This window comes from Stegastes partitus, unplaced genomic scaffold, assembly GCF_000690725.1.
Source record: "Stegastes partitus isolate 25-593 unplaced genomic scaffold, Stegastes_partitus-1.0.2 Scaffold215, whole genome shotgun sequence".
NCBI lineage: Eukaryota > Metazoa > Chordata > Actinopteri > Pomacentridae > Stegastes > Stegastes partitus.
The window spans coordinates 385,215-405,833 of record NW_007577946.1 but is presented as its reverse complement, the minus strand read 5'-3'; the positions used below and the strand labels follow the sequence as shown (position 1 = coordinate 405,833).

Below are 20,619 nucleotides of genomic sequence, written 5' to 3'. Positions count from 1 at the left end.
TGTATTTTTAAAACTGTTCAATGATCCACTGTGTAAACTCTCCATCTGAAAGCTGTCAAATAAATATAGTACAATGAAAGAACGGCGTTTCCTTCTGATGTGTAAGAATACAGCAGCAGAAAATGAAAATATTCAAGATTTTTGGGTTTAATGCATAAACTTTGACCTATTTAACTTTTTTGTACCGTACCTGCGAGTTAGCACATTATTTAACCAAACAAGCCATGCAAGTACAATGAGCCCTGGAAGATCATAGACTGTATATAAATGTTCCTTAGACCTGCATTCTTTCTCATGGCCAGCAGGGGGCGACTCCTCTGGTTGATACTATAGAGAAAATGACTCTACTTCACCTTTGATTTGTTCCCTCAGTAAACATTTTCCTGATGAGTTTATGGTCCTAGTTGCTAAATTTAAGTCTCCTTTAATCCACCATGATGTTCATTTTGTAAATCATGATCCCATTTAGATGAAAATGAAGTATGGTTTGCTTTAGGACCCGTCTATCTTGAGATACAGCTAGCTGTATATAATGTCCTCCAGTTCTTAGTCAGTTCCACTGTAGCTTGTCAGATCTAGTGTCAGGTAGTGACAGACAAATATTAAATTTAGAGGCTTTAAAATAATCCACAAACCAAAAGGTGACGTCACTGTCACTGTGTGCACCTTTTCTATTCAGTCTATGATCAACAAAGGTGGATACAGCACAGCCATGCATCAATTGTTTTTCCCCTACTTGTATTGCAACCAAAGAAAACCCCAAACAGCATTTATCCCATACACTACGACACCTCCAGCTGCTAACAACATCCGGTGTTAACCTGTCCAGTATGAATTTTGGAATCCATAGAGGTTTCACAGTTATCACCAGTTGTGATACCATCGTAAAGTATCTGGGTCGAGGTGGGAATCCTATAGGTGGTGCCTGTGGGGGGGGGTACATGAATGGATTGCACCATTTGGAAGCTTGAAATTTCTTGATCTCATGCACAAGGCAAGCCTTTATGTGAGGGGGCTTCATCTTTGGTATACGGTATATAGTTCTCATGAATTAAATGGATCTCCAAAGTTAATTCTTTTGATCTCTCGGCTGCATCATTCCCTCCTTGTTATTTGTTCTGTGGAGTCACCAGTTTGTTCAGTCCAGAACTGAAGGTAAAGGCCCTCCAAAGTTTATTAGTTTGGCTGCTAATGGATTAATATACTTATACAGTGCATTTAAAAGTCATCATAACCTCGACTTGTCACCTTACTTGATGTGAGTTGAGTAAAAACGAGTGGTGCAACACAGCTGCCATTGCAACAAAAGCTACGGTGGCAACATCCATTTCAGATTGTCTAATTACCTCAAAGATCATGACTGACGAGCTAAACACAGCTTTCTCTAGCGGTCAGCGGTGCAAATGAAAAACTTCAACAGGTTTTTAACTGTCACTGCAATCCCACTGGGATTAATTAGTCCGAATATCTGTTAGAATTTGACATAAATCTCTGTGGTTAACGTTTAGCCAGAAAGGGATGTTGGAGATTTTCGTTTAGTGCTGTTGAACTGCAAATAAAGTCGGACAGCTGGGTCAGTATGTACATAGAGACTCGCACAGCCAACTTCCCCACAACTGAGGACCAACTTCCTCTTCTCTGTCTGTTGAGTGGAGCCATCTTCTAGTGTATGTGTTTCTTCTACATCTGGCTGAGTCACATATAGACCAACAAACACGTGTTCACGCATCATACAAACACGGTAGCTGCTCGTTCTTTTTTTTGAAAAGGTCTGAACGGCGTCCACCTGCTCGAGGTTCACCTTCTGTGAAAGTTCGACAGGAGAAGCTGCTGCTGCTTGCAGAACGGATGCTCGTGTTTTTGAATGATTGCATGCTAGGTCCTAGCAGAAGTGATCAAAAAATGAAAAGTCCCTGCAGAAATTACTCATACCACCACCTGCAGCTTCAACTGACGGCTTCTTGGCGAAGGCCGATACGTATTCTTTCCGAGACGCTGTTTGAACAATCTGTAAAGCACATTTCAGGTAAAAGTCCCCCATGTTTTAATGTAATGTTCTGTCACGTTGGCAGTCGTGATTGGTCCAAATTCTCCTCAAATTCTACTCTTTACATTCCTCACATTGCTTCTTCCAGCCTGTTAGTTGTGTCGGTGGTGATTTTTTTACTCAAATGTGAGAGGTGTGAAAAAAAAACACAAGATTTGACATAATTACCTTAGGCGCCATCATTTCAAAAAAAATGTCAGGGTATGTTACAGCTTGCGAACGATACGAACAGAGCAAAGACAACAAACCAAGATTCAGAGTAGTTCTAAATCTTTGTCCTGTCTGTAGGATTTTAGGTTAAAAATCGTCATTATGTCACGACAAACATACCAGTTAAACTTAGGGAATGACTGCAGGATAAAGAATAAACACATACATGGATAAATAATATTGATGATCCAGCAAAACCACCGTTAAATGTTGGCTGACTAGTTAAACGTACTTCCTGGTTAACAGAGAACACTTCATAGTTGTGTTGACCCAGCCATCCACACCAACCTCCTCCCTCCATCAACTTAACTTTACTGCTCCTGCTTTTTCCTCCAGATGGACAAAACCCCCACCAACCACCAGCTCGCTTTTAGTTTTACAATCAGTCAATTTAAAATCAACACTTTGATTTTCAGGTTTTTGTTTTTTTTAAACAAACATACCAAAAGTGTTCAGACAGAGTAAAGTCTTTTCACACCTCTCTTCCTGTTTCTTTGCTCCTCTGTTTTAAATCACACACCAGGAAGTTGAGCAACACATGGAAATGCAGTTACAGCACCTGTGGTGCTACCTGCTCGCTGCTCACAGGTCACTTGGAGAAACAACTATGCTGCTTCCTCTTTACTATTTCCTTCATGATGACAACCTTCTCTTTTTTTGCCCCACCTTAAAGGATAAGAAATATGTAGAAGTTCTGATGTGACAGCTGAACCAACACTTCTTATGAGTGAACATATTTCAACAACAAAACCAGGTTTCTAAATGTCACAAAGTGCTTTAAGGTCAAAGCTTAAAGGCATAGATCTTTACTTTCTTGTCGTTACGAACAACTCTCTTTGCCTTTTTCTTTTTTTGATTTCCATCTACAGGAGGGAGTGTGTGCTCCGGGTTCGCTGCATTAAAGCATTTTCCTACATGTTGTGGCCTGTACGGCTCATCCAGCGCCCTCACTGTCAAACACACGCCTTGAGATTTACATGTAACACTGGACAGCCCCTGTTTCTTTCAAAAGAAGTTTAAAAAACAAAACTTTTAGCTTTTGGAGGCAAAACCACACCACAGAGCCACATCACTGCGGAAGCTGATGAAACTTTTAGAGCGCAAAAGCTTCTTTATCAGAACACCTTAAACTCGTAGCCTCGGGCCAAACATCAGCACCATGCATCAGCTGAGCCAACACAATTCAGCGCTTACAGGCAGCTTAAGTTCTAACAAGTAAAGTAAGAAAATAATGGCGTACCCATCTCCCACGACCACACATTTGATAGCCTGCATCCTGTTCCGCTCGGCGACGTCTGAGCTCTTCACTCTGACAGAAACAGACCCGGAGAGGAAGGTTAAGAGACGCAGATGAGCATGCAACTACAGGAAACTATTGCACACCTCCCTCCCTCCCTCCCTCCCTCCCTCTGCTGCGTCTTTCTCTCTCTCAGTCTCCCTCCCTTCATTTTCTTCTCTTCTTCCTGTTTTGTTTTTTTTTTTCTTCTTCCAAGATACAGAACTTCACCAAAGTACGTGCTAATGGTGAAAAAACTGTATTAATGTGAATGATTGAGAAAAGCTGTTGCAATGAATAAAACCTGTGAAATGGTCGTGGAGGAGGAGGAAGATGTTGGCGCAAGAGTTTTATTTAAAACTTCCTCATTTGTTTGATTGCACGTTTGCACTCATGCATGCGACGCAGAACCAGATGAGCACACACGCATGCTTGGAATGTAGCTTTAATTTATTACTTTGATTTAAGAAGTTATTAATAAACCACATTGATAGACACACACACAGTCCTGTTTCTGTTGCTTCACACAATTAGCCTCGCCCTAACCAGAACTGCAACTTGTTTTAGCTTAAGCTTAACTTATCTCAACTCTAGCCTTAGTCTTTATCCTAAGATGTAATAATTAATGGTTTGAGGATTTGTGTTTGAGCGCTAAAAAGGGAGCCACAAAAAAACAGATTTATGTCCCCACAACATGTGCAAACACACTTTTGTATTTGTTGTTAAACTAAAACTGGATTAAGTTTAATCTGAAAAATGGTAGATGCTGCAGATAAATGGAAAATCTTGAACACAACCTGACGCACTCATGATCATGCACCAGCAGCACCTGTGACTTTCCTTTCTAACCACTAGAGGGCACTTCAGCGCCATTTTTGCATCGATCATAACTCTGAGTCTGTACAGCAGAGGGGCTGCTTGATAAATTATTAAGATTATCCACCGCTTGATCTCATTTTAATCCATTTCTAACCATTTTTCAGATTGAAATTTTTTAATACTTTAAGGGAAACTTATCATTCGTCACATCAACCTTTAACAAAAACACCTTGTTTTGTCGTTTGTGCAACACCAACCTGAAATAAAATGACTTTATAAGAATGCAGTTGCCTCCTTTAACACCCTCAGTGTTCCATAACAATGTGCATTTACTGTCCTGAATATAAAATAAGTTGAACTATTTTAAATAACACCCAAGTCAGTAAAGTTGCAGTGACAGGATGCTGCATGTAAAACCTGTGAAACACTTTTCCTCTAATGCAAAAGGTTAAACCGTCAAGTCAGCCTGAGTCAGTGCACCACAGGAAGACAAGGAGGAAGGTAGTATTTTTAAAATAAAAGCGTGTGATTTGCAGAAAAAAGAAAATAAATTGAATTCTTTATTATTGTTATGTAGCTCTAGATGACATCTTAGCCAGCTGCACACTTCAGAGGTGTGAAGGGTTCCCTGCTTACCTCACCGTGTGATGAGATTCCGGCCTTTCAAAACTCCCTTCCTGCGACGTTTTGCAACCACGTTTCATTGAACAACACATTTTCAAAACAGCCTCTGTCAAAGGTACAGCGTCATAACAGCAGAGGGGGAAAAAAAACAAAAAAAAACAACTCAGCTCTACAAAAACTTTATTATTCATCCAAAAAAAGAAAAAAACACACGTTCAAATTTGTGCTACTGCTGTACTTTTCTGTTTTTTTCAATTGCATTGGACTACATGTGTTTGTTTTTTCTGTTTTTGTCAGCTACAGACAGACACGTTGACCTCTCGCATGCTGAGAATAAAACTGACATTCCCCTGACATGCAGAAGTTAACTGATGAATCTGTTTAATAAGTGCTTCATTTTGAAGGACGGCCGTCTGCTCGTCATCCTCTCCGGCTCTGTGCTCATGTGAGCTTGACACGGTGGGGAAGAGGTGGGGTTAAAAGAGAAGGCTTCATTCAGCTGTCACTGCACTGTGTGCTGAGGCTGCAGCCTGCATACTTTGGTATTTCAACTTGACTTGTACGCAACTGTTTTGGTATTTTTATTTTTTTATTTCTAAACCCTGGATATAAATGACTGATTGCCAAATGGGTAAGACCTGCTTTGCTCTTTTCTTCTTCTTCTTCTTCTTAATATAGTTTTTTAAAATCAATTATTATATTTAAGAAGTTCATGGAGACTTTAAAACTTGTGTTGATACGTGTTTTTTGTTCTAAATATGTTATTTGATATTTGAAGATACTGGACAGGGTGTTAGTTTATGATATTATCTGACTTATGTCATTGAATTAAATGATTATCTTTTAATTCATGCCCACCTGTGATGAGGTATTTGACTCTCCTGTATGTGTCTGATGTGGATAATACTAGATTACTTGCCAAATTGGAGACAAAACAGCACTTTTATCTCAACAAGCTGTTGGTGTAGCAGCTTGTCAGACCTTTAAAGTAGGAACAGCTGTCATATAAATAGTGCAGCGAATGCAAACTGCACTCTCTAAGGTGTGACCTAACAGCGCACAGCGAGGGCAGCTAATACCGAGGTTAAGGCAGTACAGTTTTCGGTATACCACTTATCACCAGATGCACCCTGTGGTAAAACCATTTACAGGACACACAGCGTGGGTCTCGGCCGAAATGGGGAAGAGACACTCATACTCACTGGACTGCACATCGCTGACAATAACACAAAAACAGAAGTTCCTATCTTTGGTTAGGTGTCTAGAAAACCCTTTAAAGTCACCGTGTCAGTCTGTAGTTGTTTCATATGCTCTGGTTTATTCAGTTTTTCCACATGATCAAAACCAAAGTTTAAATGGTTTAAATGAGGGGCTCTGGTGACTGAAGTCTGTCAGCTTGGTTGCACAACATGTGTAAAGGAAGGGTGGGGAAGTGGAAGTCCTGTGGTCACATCATCACCAGCTCACATATCTCTACACAAAGAGATGACACTTTTCATTCTGCTAACTTTAAATTCTTAAAGATTTCCCTCTCACTGAGGATAAATCCTGAATCCGTCACTATCTGTGTGACACAAAACGCCACTGAGGGAGCTCGACAGCGCTCTGATCAGGCTCCACTGGTGGCCTGTCAACAACATCCTGACAGGCTAATCATGACACCTTCTATGCTGATGAGAAATATATTTCTTTTTTGTACTTTGAGGTGCTTTTTTTTTCCTCTTGAGGGAGCTTCTTTTTGCTCCCCGATATTCACATCAGGCTTCTACCTCCTCTGCGGTAGTCACAGCTGATTGTCCATGTCAGAGGATAGCGTGAAGAAAGCTGTAAGGAAGTAATCTGCTGACAGAGGATGTTGGCAAATCCAGAGTGTGTGACGCTCGTATGTGTCACGGACTTTCAGTGAAACAGAAGGTCAGTCATCAGATGCTGCACTTCTGAATGGGCCCTGCATATATTCCTATTTCAAATTCCTCACGTACAAAAGTCTTTGTTGTGCACTAAATAAGAAGTCACATGACAAATAGCAAGCGTTCAGAGAGTGTTGTCTCTGGTTCAAAAGCTTCGTTTGGGACCCTGAGAGAGAGAAGTCAGCGATAGATAACAGCAAAAAGGAAAAAAAAAACAAAAAACTCAGTATATATAGTTTGTTTTAATTTCATTTGATTCTATTTATTTTTTTAAAAGTCATTTTTCTTTGCCCACTACTTGATGTGTCCTCCTCTCTCACAGCTTCAGTCCCCACCGAGGCCATAACGGAAGACAAGAGGGTCACGATTACACATGACCTCATTTTATTCTGAACAATAATCTTCCTACGAGAGGCCTCTAGAAGTGATGAGTTTTTACGGCTGCTTTATACAAAAAGAAAAAAATTGTTCAGGAATTTCTCCAAAATTGTAAAAACCGAGATCTGAATTCTACAAGTAAAGCCTGAATGTTGACTGAGGGAAACATCCCAATTCAGACACAGAAATTCAAGATTAAATAATCCTGACTTTGCTCTCAGAAGTCTCTTAATCACATTTTTTACCTGCTAGCTTTAACGCCTTTCCGTAAAAGTTTGGAATTCATCTGAAATGTTAATGGTGTCTCTATAAATCCCCTTCACCTAATAATAATAATATAATAACCTGAGGGTGTCATTTGGTTGATAAAATATAGAAAAATCATTCATTAATATGACATTCTTATCAGTCATAGGAGCCTTTAATGCGTGACTGGGGAGGTTAATGTTTGACAAAATGTAAATGTGAGTCTGTTTCCTGGTGGTTAAATATGCATCCAAACATTTGCATGCTTGTGTTTTTTAAGAAATGTATTAATACCGCGACAGATCGTGACAGATATCATTCATGAGAAAACCACAACACCTGTCTGACATCTCTTCCACAGAAACCTCGATTCCACGTGCTGTTTTTAAAACACACACAGGACGCAGACAGATCCTGCAGCTTTTCATTCAGATCCATCCGTGAAGGGCTTCTGTACCCATCAAACAGAACGACATCATCGTTTTAGCTGAACGTAGCGATGTGATGAAAGTGGTCCTTAGATTTAAAGAACTGACGAGTATTTGTGGGAGGAACAGTAAATTCCTGAGTATCACTTTGACGCCTTTGTGCCAACGTTTCTTGCAGTTTCGTCAGATTTCACAGCGGATGAGAAGATGGAGATCGAGAACATCAAGACGTATAAGAAGGACCTTCTGGATGACATCCAGGTGACGTACACACAAGATGATTGTGTCCATTTGCAGAAAAAAAAAGCCCTTTTAATGTATTCACTGATTGAGTCAACTGGTTCTGCTTTTAATATTAGGGAAACCAATAAAGACTTTTTTTTTTCATCTTGTCATTTCCAGAAGTTAAAGATGGAGATTGACAATGTGATGGCAGAAATACTCAGCTTTGAGTCTGCAGAGGAAAAGTGAGTTTCATTGTGGGAAAAACCCGACGCCTACTTCATTAACCAGTCTTTATTTTTATTTGAGCTCTCCTCTCTGCTGTGAACACCCACTAAATGCTGCTGCTTAAATTTGAAATGTCAGCCATGTTTCAGTTTCAAAGTGGCTTTCCAATATTTTTTTTTCCTCCTCTGGGTGAGCAGATCTTATAGAGTATTTGTCAGCTTGTAACATGATCAAATGATTTGCAGGGCTCTGGTGAATTTCCATCCAACACGACCTTCTCATGCATGTTGTTAATACGCTTGAGTTTTGTTTTCAGCAGTTTTTCATTCGGGTAAGCTGGACAAACTGTCTGTTAGCTGTGGCCAGACAAACACAGGATGAGCTCAAACCGTTGGCTCCAGATGAATCTGAGCTTCTTTTTTGCATTCCAATATTTTGCACTGTCCATCTATATAGAGAAGGAACAGGATGCTATGTTGCTTGAGTTAGAGATTCACTGACATATGAACAAAAAACATCCTGCATCTGTAGCATTTCATAAAGTACATAAAATGCTCTGTATAATCTGGGCTAGCAGCACAAAGGTTTAATCTGAAAAGGACTCTCTGCTGTTGTTGTCTCTGGTGCATTAAACCTGTTTCTGCCACACTGTGTTAATGCCAAATACATAATTAGCAAGTACAATACCGCTGTGATGTGAATCCTGATGTTAATTTTAGGACTTTTACTTGCAAGAGTGCCTAAAAAATGTCTTTTTTTCAATGTTGTTTTTCAGCAAGACCGTAGAGAAGAGCAAACAGTTCTCAAATGGGAAGAAGAAATTCAACATGGACCCCAAAAAGGTGAGGAGAGTGTGCGTTCATGATGTATTAAGACAAAAATATCAGCACAGAGTCAGCATGCTGCACTCAAAATATCTTACTCGGTACGAAATGCTTTCTTGTTGTTCTTGTTTGACCTTGTACGTCTCACTGTCAGCTTCTTTACTAACTATAGACCTTCAGCGAACTGCTTTTGTTTGCCTCTGTGCGGACTTCCTCTCACGCCGAGTGAGTCTGAGAACTGACACTGATGAGGGCCCACAGCACAGTTTCTGTGGTTTTTGCTGGCGGGTCAAGCGCATCGCTGCTGTGAGCGCAAATGTTTGCAGCACAAATTGAATACATTCAAATTCAGGTGTGAGTTATTACGCTCATATGAAAGTGTTGATGTCTTGGCAGTGGACATTCAATCACATTAGAAGACAGTGAAGCTGTAGAATATAGAGGCGTGTACATGACGGACGGTGTATTTTTAATCGTCCTTTTCCTCTCCAAAGTCTGTGATGGAGCAGAAAGAGGAAGAGAAATTTGTTTTAAGGAATTGGGAATACAGAAGCTGTGAGCTCGCTCTATTATACCAACAGGACGTGATATCATTGTGAAACTGAGCACATTTAACCACATTCACACTGTATGTGTTGCTGCATGCGGCTCAAGCACGATGTCATAAAAATAAAAATTCTACTTACTCCTGCAAAAAAATTTTTAAAAAGCTGCGGATGCACAAACTTCCTGTAACCGCTGTATTTGCATGCAGGGCATCACGTACTTGGTGGAGAACAAGCTGCTGGATGGAAGCGCTCAAACCATCGCTGAGTTTCTCTACAAGGAGGAAGGACTCAACAAGACGGCCATCGGAGAGTTCCTCGGGGAAAGGTGAGGAGGAGGGGGGAGGTAAAGGAAGGTAAAGAATGAAAGGTGGTGAGGATGATGAGGAGGAGGAGTAGATGGAGAAGGAGAAAGAAGGAAATCCTGATAAGTACCAGAGGGGAAGAAGATGTGGAAAGTCATTACAGAGTGAGACAAAGAGGAAACCTAACAGTGGGAATTAAGAGGAGGAGGCTTATGGAAGAAAAAGCAAAGGAGGTGAGAGCAAAGTGAGAAAAAAGGCCGTTGCTGGGTGAGAAGTGGGCTGCGATGGTGGGTTTCGTCTGGAAAGTCTGATTGATTGGTTCGTCTTGTGTCCCCCCTCCGTCTCACAGGGAGGAGCTCCACCTGCAGACCCTGAAGGCCTTCGTGGAGCTGCACGAGTTCTCCGACCTCAACCTGGTCCAGGCTCTCAGGTTGGCCCCCTTTTATCCTCATTAACAGGATTCTCATTTATCACCATCATCATGATCTGAGACATTGGCATATTTGCGTCACATAGTGGATTACAATAAGATGGAAGCTTTACTAGGGGTAAAAGATGCTTCCCTCACCAGAAGGCTGCGAGACAAGAGCAGATGAGAGATTATGTGGTCATATCTGCATTTAGTTGCATCATCTTGCAGTGAAATTTATTCCATTTTTGCTGCTGGAAATATCAATTTAGCTGGAATTCTAAAGACCTCAGAGCTATCCAGTTCCATCCTGGCATTTGTGCACTCGATATTGTTAAAAATATAAAAATAAAATACAATAAAAAAGACAATATTTATTAAAATGTCTTTATGTGATGACTGAAACGATGCTACTATCGAACTAGGGGCGCTGCAACGTGCCTGTAGCATTTCCACAATAAAATTAAAATATTAAAAATTGATATCAAGTTAATAATCCACATATATCCTGCAAGAAAGAGACAAAACACACAAGTTAAAGATGCAAAGAATCTGTTCAAACATGTTCACATTTTCTTAAAACAATGTTGGTTTTGTGAATGACTCTGATAACCATCTAGTGACACTCTGACGTAGATTACAGCCGCTGAAAACAACTGTTGTCAGCAGCCACAAATGTCAGCGAGTCGCCACAATCGGTGTACGAGGGGCTGCAGCTCTCTTAGAAGCCTCAGCAGCAGTGGAAAGTTGCACTGAGCTGCCTTGTGTAAGTGACAGTGGCAGACGTTAAAAGTTACGGAGGAAAAAATGTTCATATCTTCCAACGTAAAAGCATCTCTATGTTGTCATGATGATTTCATCAGAACCATCCCGGCTGTGGATTCGTGGTCACTGACTCGTATTGGGAAGCTTGCGTCACGCGCCGGGGGTGTGAAGTTTGAAGCATGTGGGTTATTTACAGGCAGCACAGTCCAGTGAAAAGACACCACTTCCTACGAGAGAGAGCGACTGTAGGAGTTGTCGTGCCAGACGCAAACCACCGACTAAAGGTTGCGATACCGCTGCCTCTGCTGCAGCCGTTAGCGTGCTCACATGCTGGCAGCAAGACCGCGAACAGATCAAACCACCACAACGAATGAGGAGAAGAGTTCCTCAATAGCTGATCCTGTGTTCTGCAAAGTGATGTAGCGTTGAATAACTGTTTAAGTAAATCTCAAAATTGTATTGAAGAGCGCCTACGTGGTGCATCTGCAGTTTACGTACTGATCACAAACCTGAATAATGCAGGCTGCATGCAGGGGTCTCATGCTGTTGTGGTGTGTGTGTGACAGACAGTTTCTGTGGAGTTTCCGTCTGCCTGGTGAAGCTCAGAAGATCGACCGCATGATGGAGGCCTTCGCCACGCGCTACTGCGACTGCAACACTCATGTCTTCCAGTCCACTGGTTAGCTCACTAAATATACATACATCTACCTCCTGCGTGTCTGTCTGTTCTTAAATGACCACATCGTCTCTCTGCTTTTATCTTTCTGACTTTCATACCCTCTTTTTGCTTCACGGATTCTGCCTTTGCTACTTGACTCGATTCTATGTGGTGCTTCCTCTCATGGTGTTTGTTCTTGTCAACACTCAGACACGTGCTACATCCTGTCTTTTGCCATCATCATGTTGAACACCAGCCTCCACAACCCCAACGTGAAGGACAAAACCACCCTGGAGCGTTTCTTCTCCATGAACAGAGGCATCAACAACGGGGAGGACCTGCCCGAAGAGCTGCTCTCGGTGAGGAGTTCCAGCCAATCACAGTGGCCGAACTAGACACCAGGAAGCAATTATTGATTTAATATCGGTCTACTTTTTATTTGCAAAGGGACAAAGAGCGTTTGTTACCATTCAACTAAATGTGCTTGAGTATAGCCATGACGGGAATTTTCATCTAGAGCACCATTAGTCATCCAAAAATAACTGGAAATGAACTAAACAGCTATTTTTACCATCTCGACTTCATTCAAGCTTTTGCAGTCTTTTATTTTTTGTTTCATTTTGCGTTGGTTCCCCACAATTGTTATGTGAAATACAAATCCCACATCCCCATTTCTTTACTTTGTAGTTGTAAAAACGTAATTTTATTCTCTGTGTTTATATTCGTTGTAATGAAATCCATGGTGACAGCGTGGCTCGTTGTTTTGTTGGGTCTCTACGGCAGAGGGATGTGACGCATCAGGCGTTAACTGCAGAGGCGATATTTTGTTCGTGGAATCAATACGTTGTTGGTTTCTAAGTTTAAGTCAGTTTGCATGGTGACACTGGGGTGTAGACGTCTCATCAGTATAAGGTGCCAAATTGAGAGTAGGAGGATCATTCAGTACGTACAAATGAGTCCCACGGCTTGATTTTAAGTAATTCCTAAATTGAGTTAAAATTGTGAAGAGAAAATCAATAAAAACAAAAACGAATGTCGACATTAGGTACAGTAATCAGGAAGTAAAACCACAGAATGATTCCCTGTTTGAGAAAACAATACCGCTATCTCACAGTTGCTGGCTGCAAGTGAAACACGCCGACAAACCACGGCGATGTCGTTCTCATGCCCACTTTCTCATGACGGGCCAGTCACAACGAGGTGGCATGAGATGATGACGTTAGACAGCATCCCAGACTGTTAAATTAAATATATGTGAACACGCTCAATGAGAACAGCTCATTCATTCTGTCTCTAGAAACCACACATATGTGCACGTTTGAATGAAAGATGGCAGTTTAGACCTGTTTAGAAATGTGCCTTTTTTGTCTTAGATTGTGAAGCAGCTTAAATTCCAAATTTTCTCAACATGTTGAAAAAAATGCATTTAAAGGGGGAACTATTGGGTCCATTCCAACTCAGTATTTCTATTCTGGGGTTTCACAAGAGTAGCTTTGTACGAGTCCTTTCGCCATTTACGCGGCCTCTCAGTTAATCCTCTGCCTGTCTGAAGCAAGTTGTCTCAGGTTCTGTCTCTTTAAAAGTCAACTGTCTTCTGATTGGCCGTCTTCTGGAAGCCTGCCGAGGGGCAGCAGCAGAAGAAAAAACAAAACCGAGCCAAAAAATTGGATTCATAGAAATTACTTTAACATACATAAAGGTCAATTATAATTTGAATATCCAACATTGTAACATTTTATATACACTACATGACAGAAAATGAGGAAAAGCTTCATACATTCCTTTAACAGATTCATTTGTTGATCGTATTTAATCTCTTTAACTGTCCTCTCTACTCAGAAACTGTACGAAAGCATACGCAACGAGCCTTTCAAAATCCCAGAAGATGACGGGAACGATCTGACTCACACCTTCTTCAACCCGGACAGAGAAGGCTGGCTCCTCAAACTTGGTAAACTGTCTTTTCAGCACATCTGGGACACACACACATAACCACCAATATTCATAAATCAGACAAAAAGAGGTCAAGTGTGACATATCGTCTTTGACCAAACTGCAACCTAATGTCAAAAACAGGAAAGTATAGAGGAAGCACTACGAACATGACCCAATATCGGAACACACCGTCAGCGCGTTGTGCATTTGCGCAAAGCTGTGTCGGTGGGAGGTTGCGCAGATCTGTAACTTTGCTCAAATAACATCTGAGCATTTTTTGTGTCAGCTCGCCGAGAGGTTACACGACATCTGAACACGTCTCTAGTAGCAGGTGGCAGCACCACGAATAACCGTCTACGCTCTTTGCTGTCTCTGTATTCCAGGAGGTCGAGTGAAGACGTGGAAGAGGCGATGGTTCATCCTGACTGACAACTGCCTCTACTACTTTGAGTTCACCACTGTAAGGCTCATGTACTGTCATCACCCTGAGAGATTTCAAAGCCACAGAATTCCTCTCATCACTTTTTATTCTTTAGATGTTTTTTTTCCTTCCCAGGCTGATAAAGGCGTTAATAGCTAGAAACACACTTTATGTTTTCTTAATTTACTTACTATGTCGGTTGTTGGGAAAAATCCTAAATTCTTCCATGGCGTCACAAAGCTTCTTACACAGAAGGTCATTGAATGATCGGCTTTACTTGAGCACCAGAGGTAAAGGTTTCTTTCCATTACTGTGGCGACTTCTACCGAGAAGCTCTAGTGGTAGAAACTAAACCAGACCTCAACCACAGAGGTGACTGAGCAGAACGCTCTCATGAGCTTGTCTTCGGAAGTCATGTCGTTTACAAGAAATGTTGTCGACATGGTCCAATAACATATGGCCACATGTAAACTACCTCTTGTTTGATGCAACATAGTCCCTTGGTGTTATTTTTTATGCCAGACTTCCCTTATGCTCTGAAACAGACATCATAAAACCAAAGCCAAATGCTCTAGTCTCGTCAATGTCGTTCTTTTTTTAGGTAGCTGTTAGGTCGGGCAGGATTTGTCACTGACGATTCAGAAGAAGGTTGTTGTGGAAGAGAAAATGTCGCATTCTCATGTGAACGGGTTTATTTTAACCAAAACCCTGATCTGTTGGTAAACTTTAAGATGTAGTTTTGGTTCCTGAACTTAACCAAATGGCTTAAGTTGCCTAAACTACTGAAATAAAAAAGAGAGTTATACAAAAACAACCCTAAATACTAAATCCACTTTGTCAAAAAGTAACTGTCCCAAACAGGACAGTGGTCTGGGTCAAGCTTCCATGTTTGACTTATGCCAACACCTTTGATGGTCTTCCCACTACCTCACCTGGTTAAATGTTTATTGAGAGCAGTGGTTCTCAAACTTTTTGAGCCATGACCCCCAAGGTAGATAAGTTTGTGTTCATGACCCCCCAGTTTGAATTTTTAATATGGCGTGAGTAATAACTTTGGTATTCATACATTAATGTGTTAAAAATTAATGTGTTAATTTCAAAGACTAGACTCTTTACATGAATTTTCTTTTAAATGAACAAATGAATGAATGAATGAATGAATGAATGAATGAATGAATGAATGAATGAATTGAATTTATTTCGAACAAATAAAAGGAAAAAAACCCAAAAGAAAACAATTTTAAAAAGAGCAAAAAAGCATAATAATATCGCATAATCAAATCATAATATTAACAAGTTTGAGAAAGTAGTGGGAAGAAGTATACACTTTTGATATTGACAGCAATAATACAAATTTATTTTAAAAATTTAGGCTTTATTTATTTATTTATTTATTTATTTAACAATGATCTGGCGACCTCCTGAAATGATCTTGGGACCCCAATGGGGGTCCCGACCCCCAGTTTGAGAACCACCAATCTAGAGTGTCAGCAGTTGCACTACCCAGTGTATCGCTAAACTGATGCAACAGGGCTCTGCAGTGTTTAAAACGTGGTGCGTAGGAGCCGCTAACCGCATTCACATGTGATGTGCTGGGAGTGAGAATGTGTTGATTTTGTAACAGGCAAATTACAAATGAAATCTTTCAACCACCATTCATGTTTAGTGTGAAGTTGACATTATCTTGTCCAGGCCTTGAATTGTAAAAGCAATCCTTGTTTTCAGAAGTATGGGCTCATGATTCTCCATCTCTTCTGCTTCCCTTTTTCTCCTGACGCCAGTGACTTTTTTATTCTCAGCTCTTCCTTCTTGTCCTCCTGATACACCACCTGACTCTGTCCATCTCTTTTTTTAATCCGTCTGCAGGACAAAGAGCCCAGAGGCATCATCCCTCTAGAGAATCTCTGCGTGAGAGAAGTGCCGTATTCTCGCAAACCGGTGAGATTCTGTTCACATCGACACACGTGTCGGAAAAGTTGATTGAAATAAACTGATTTTGGAGGTTTTGTGTGAACAGACACAGTCGATAGCTTCATGGATTTATAGATTTACCGTCATGTTGACGTTGTGTCTGGTGTCGTCTAGTACTGTCTGGAGCTGTACAACCCCAACAGTCGAGGGCAGAAGATCAAAGCATGTAAAACAGAGACAGACGGCCGGGTGGTGGAGGGGAAGCACCAGTCGTACACCATCTGTGCTGCCAGCGCCGAAGAGAGAGACTCCTGGATCGAGGCCATCAGGTTCATTCAAACCCACAAACACATGCATGTTGATGTACATGAAAGCTGGTGCATGGACTTTCCATGAAGCATGTTTGCATGACTCTACTCGTGAGGGCCATTCGTTCCCTGAACATCTTTGCGTGTTACCTCTAGTGTGGAGGAAAAGCATCGCAGTACTGCCTCTGTGGGTTATAGTAGGAGGCCACATCAAGATCATTTGTTACGCCATACGATAAAGTTATGTGGCACACAGGATGTGGAGACGGCATGTGGTCAATAGTGGATGGCAGTGTAGGCAATATTATCATGCAAGACATCTCATTTGGGGCTCAAACTACAGGTATGTCAGGCCAAGTTACCTCGCCGAACAATCAGAGTAGAGATGTGGTCTCGAACTGCTCGTCTGGGTGTTTACAGTTTGCAAAATCATCATGGCTGCCCCAGTAATACCAACATGTTGGATGGTAACACCACCGCCCTGAGCAGCCGACGCTGTTGTCAGACAAGCCTAAACATTCGTGAGACTAATGTTAGCAACAGATATTAAAACTAATCTTACTTCACTTCTCGTGCAACAAAAAAAAGACAACTTCCCAAACATTTTCTCATGCAGCCTCGTTCTGCTTTTGCTTTGTTTTTTTCTCACTACAAAGTGTCATCAGCATTACAGTGCGTTGTTGCACCACAGTCTTGATGCTGTTTACATCTGCCTCCCCGTGAGACGGCTTCTTGAACTGCTGCCTCTGGAACGATAATCTTGACAACAGCCTGTAGCGTGTGAAGAACGTCTGTGAAGTTTCACCATGCGTATGATGCAAACCGAGTTTAGCATCTGGAGCGTGAGCAGAGCGTTCGACAGGAGTGGATAGCATGACTAACTGTAGAAAGGAGAAGTCTGGGTTTTTATAATCTTATATCTAGTATATTACTTCTTAACACAGAGATTAAAAACCTGTGAAAGCGGCCACTTTTCTTTGATGGAGTTCAGTCAGACGAGGACATGTTCAGAATAACGTACAGGTTGTACACGGACCCTGAGTAGTCTGATGCAAATAGTTTATTAGGTTTTGTCGAGCACCTGTTTGTGCAACAGTGAATATTTTCTTCAGATTGCTTCGTAATTTACAACCAGGAAATATGAAACTGTGACTAAAGCAACCAAAATAACTCCAAATATCCTGAAATTTCACATAAGAGTAAAAAAAAAAAAATGTAATCCAACTTTCCCACGACATGACCACTTGCCTACATCCAACACAGAGCAACGACAGCATTCATTTGGAGTCCACCTGATGAATAAAACTCCAATATTCACTCTCCTTTTTGCTATGTTTTTGGTCTCCACCAGGCAGTTAGTGAGACAAAAATCTGCCTCTTCAGTTGATTCATTTGTTCACTAGTGCTAACTTTATCCGCCTGCTGTTGCCTTCATAGACGCCTCTCACAGTGGGTTTTATGACGTTTGCTCTACAAACAACAGTCTAAAGTGGTGCTAATTGCAGTGAGAGGCATTAAAACAGCAGAATAATGGCTATAGAAGCCACAACAGTGAGCTGGAAGAACCATGAAATGGTCTTAACTGTTTTGGAGTTAAGTATGGACTTGCTCTGCTACAAATGGGTGCAAATATCAGGTTCCAGTTTCAGAAAGAGAGATCATGACTAGATGAAAAAGCAGTAATTCAGAATGATTGTTTCTTTTGCTTCTCAGGACATTTAGGCCTCACAAATAACACACAACCACGGTCATGTTTCTGTTCCTTCACGGGGCATTATGTCAACCTACCAGACCCTAACCCTTCATATAAACTTAACCTAAAGCTAACCTAACCGTGACCTTGAACCAAACCAAAAGCTGTTGGACTGATATCTTGTCTTTGGTCCCAAAAACCGAGTCAGGTCATGTAAACAGACTGCACACAGGCAGATACTGCATTATTATTTGTCTAACGACCGCTACCTTTACTTCCAACAGAGCGAGCATCACCAAGGATCCGTTCTACGACCTGGTCTCAATCCGCAAGAAGAAGGTGATAAACCAAACTCCTCAAGACTGAGCGAGCGGCGCCTCGGCACCGTGGAGGCTCCACGCTGTACTGCACCGCTGTGGGATTCTTCCGTCTGTTTTGAACATCCTGCAACACAACCGAGCGAGGACACCGGAGGCCAGACAGAGACACGCCGCCGGGGGGTCGCTCGGGCTAAAAGAGGGACTTCTCTTTCCGACTTCTCTTTTCGCAGGCCGAGAAAAAAAAACAAAAAACGGTGTGAAAGGTGAAAAACTCACTGACTCATTTGTGTCACCTCTAAGGATCTGCAGGCAAATAGCTGTATTTTAATCTTTGCTGGAGGATGTTGTCGGCCCAAATTTCTGTTTTTACAGATGTTTTCTAGTCGTTGTGTAATTTACCGCAGTTTCTTATCTCATCTGCCATGCGAGGTTGGGTTTGGGGTTTTTTTTTTTTGCAGTGGCTGTCTGAGTTTCTCAGCTCAGGAAGATAAATCAAGCACGTCGTTCCATGAAGCCTAAAAACGGCGAGACGTGCTCGTCTCAGCCCCACAACAGTTCTCAGGAGGCTGAAAGGTGGACGCTCAGTGGTAGTAACTGTAAACTGCTTTTGCTTCTGTTGTGTTACAAAAGCTTAGCTGGACTGGGTGTCATCTGAGCTTAAGAAGTTGTACTAATAGAATTTGATGTAAATATGTTTTTGGGGATTTACTCAGTTGTTTTGAACTTTATAGCGTGATGTTTTATTTTCCTCGACGTGCAGAAGAAGCCCACATGTTTTCACGTCACAGTGCAATAAGTGCAGCACACGTCTGCATTATTATACATTTACTGTTTATACTGTAATATTTGAAGGGACTCTTTTTCGTTGTAACTACTTTATGAACTATACCACTGTAAGTACTGTTTTGTTCTGTTCTTATTATTATTTAATAAAAGAAAGTTATTCGGATGACTGTTGACGTGCAGAAGTGGATCTTGTTTTTAAGGAGCAGCTGTGTTCTCGGTCGACTGCGCTCTGAAACATCGCGACCACACCTTACTTCCTCATATTCACAATTTCTTTGTGTTTGTTGATAACGCTCGCTTCTTCACATCCTCACATGCGCTGCCTGGGCGAGGCGTTTAAACCACCTTTGCGGTCGATTGTGAGATCGTATCAGGGAGCTTGAAAACAGTCAAATTATAGCTATTTTGTCAAACCAACAGGGTTAATGTTCAGTTTTCTTATCATTGATCACCTGCTCTGGTATTAAAAGATGATTTGAAGTAATCATTTTGGACAGGTTTAAATGAGGACTTCTCCATAAGCATGATTTTGCTCATTTATTTTGAAAACTGGGCTAAATTTGGTTGAAAGGGAAAATGTGGTTTTAGGCTGACAGGTTTGGTGACGGTTTGTGTAGCACTTCCCAACCACAGACTTAAACACTGTTGAAATAGTTCTAACTACTGTTAAAGTTGTAATACCTGATTTTGACTGTATTTTCACTTGTAAATCACCAGATCCAGTCTGAAGTGGCTGCACCTCGTAAACACACCATCACCAGACTTTGTATAAAAGACATCTGAAGTTTTTATTAACAATCAAAATCTAGTTTACATTTAGCATCATGCATGGTTTTATTTTTTTCCCTTTAAATATTCATTACACATTGAGTCTTTGACATATTTTGAAACCTGGTTTGTTTACATCAGCTTGCAGCCTTTGTCTTCACTCCTATTAGATAAATTGAAGGTGCATCACTACACCTGCAGTTTGGTTACTGGTACAAGTCACCTTGAAATGAAACGACCTTTACCTTTTGGATGAATGCTTCAGGATGTTTCTCTGCTGCTCTGCCGTCTGTCATGAATTCTAGACTCAAGACGAGGAGCGTCGGAGAATTTGTACGGTTTGAAATCACAACTCAGAACACATTTGTGTAGAAAAGCAAATGTACTTAAACTCAACTGTAATCCACTCATGATATATAGACTTTGAACTTATTCTTGTTGCTTATGGATAATGTTACATGCAGAGTGGAAGGTGTGTGTGTGTGTGTGTGTGTGTGTGTGTGTGTGTGTGTGTCTCCACCTCCCTCCTGCAGGTGGGAATTAGAAGACTGGCTGCCACCTGTGAGCTCCTGAGGCGCAGAGG

General features: G+C 41.2%; 2 protein-coding genes across 2 annotated transcripts in view; one reads left to right on the top strand and one right to left on the bottom strand.

Moving 5' to 3' along the window:
- Positions 1-3,614, bottom strand: part of rac2 (Rac family small GTPase 2) — a 24,336-nt gene extending 20,722 nt beyond the window's left edge. Inside the window, exon 1 of the mRNA XM_008280939.1 lies at positions 3,498-3,614. Coding sequence (XP_008279161.1) covers positions 3,498-3,532 — 35 coding nt within the window. The 5' untranslated portion in view covers positions 3,533-3,614. The remainder of the gene's footprint in view (positions 1-3,497) is intronic.
- Positions 3,615-5,475: 1,861 nt separating this feature from the next.
- On the top strand, positions 5,476-19,439 carry cyth4b (cytohesin 4b). The gene is made up of 13 exons (XM_008280940.1): positions 5,476-5,607; positions 8,117-8,199; positions 8,341-8,405; positions 9,164-9,230; positions 9,967-10,085; positions 10,412-10,492; positions 11,803-11,915; positions 12,105-12,253; positions 13,734-13,845; positions 14,213-14,289; positions 16,117-16,188; positions 16,336-16,490; positions 18,447-19,439. The coding sequence occupies exons 1-13, from the start codon at positions 5,589-5,591 to the stop codon at positions 18,526-18,528; spliced, it is 1,194 nt and encodes a 397-aa protein (XP_008279162.1). The 5' UTR covers positions 5,476-5,588; the 3' UTR covers positions 18,529-19,439.
- The last annotated feature ends 1,180 nt before the right edge of the window (positions 19,440-20,619 follow it).

What these genes read in the sequence shown, in the direction of transcription:
- cyth4b (XM_008280940.1), top strand. An exon ending in TTTGAGTCTGCAGAGGAAAA is followed by an intron (nt 8,406 to 9,163) that starts GTGAGTTTCATT and finishes GTTGTTTTTCAG; the next exon opens with CAAGACCGTAGAGAAGAGCA. An exon ending in AGGCTGGCTCCTCAAACTTG is followed by an intron (nt 13,846 to 14,212) that starts GTAAACTGTCTT and finishes TCTGTATTCCAG; the next exon opens with GAGGTCGAGTGAAGACGTGG.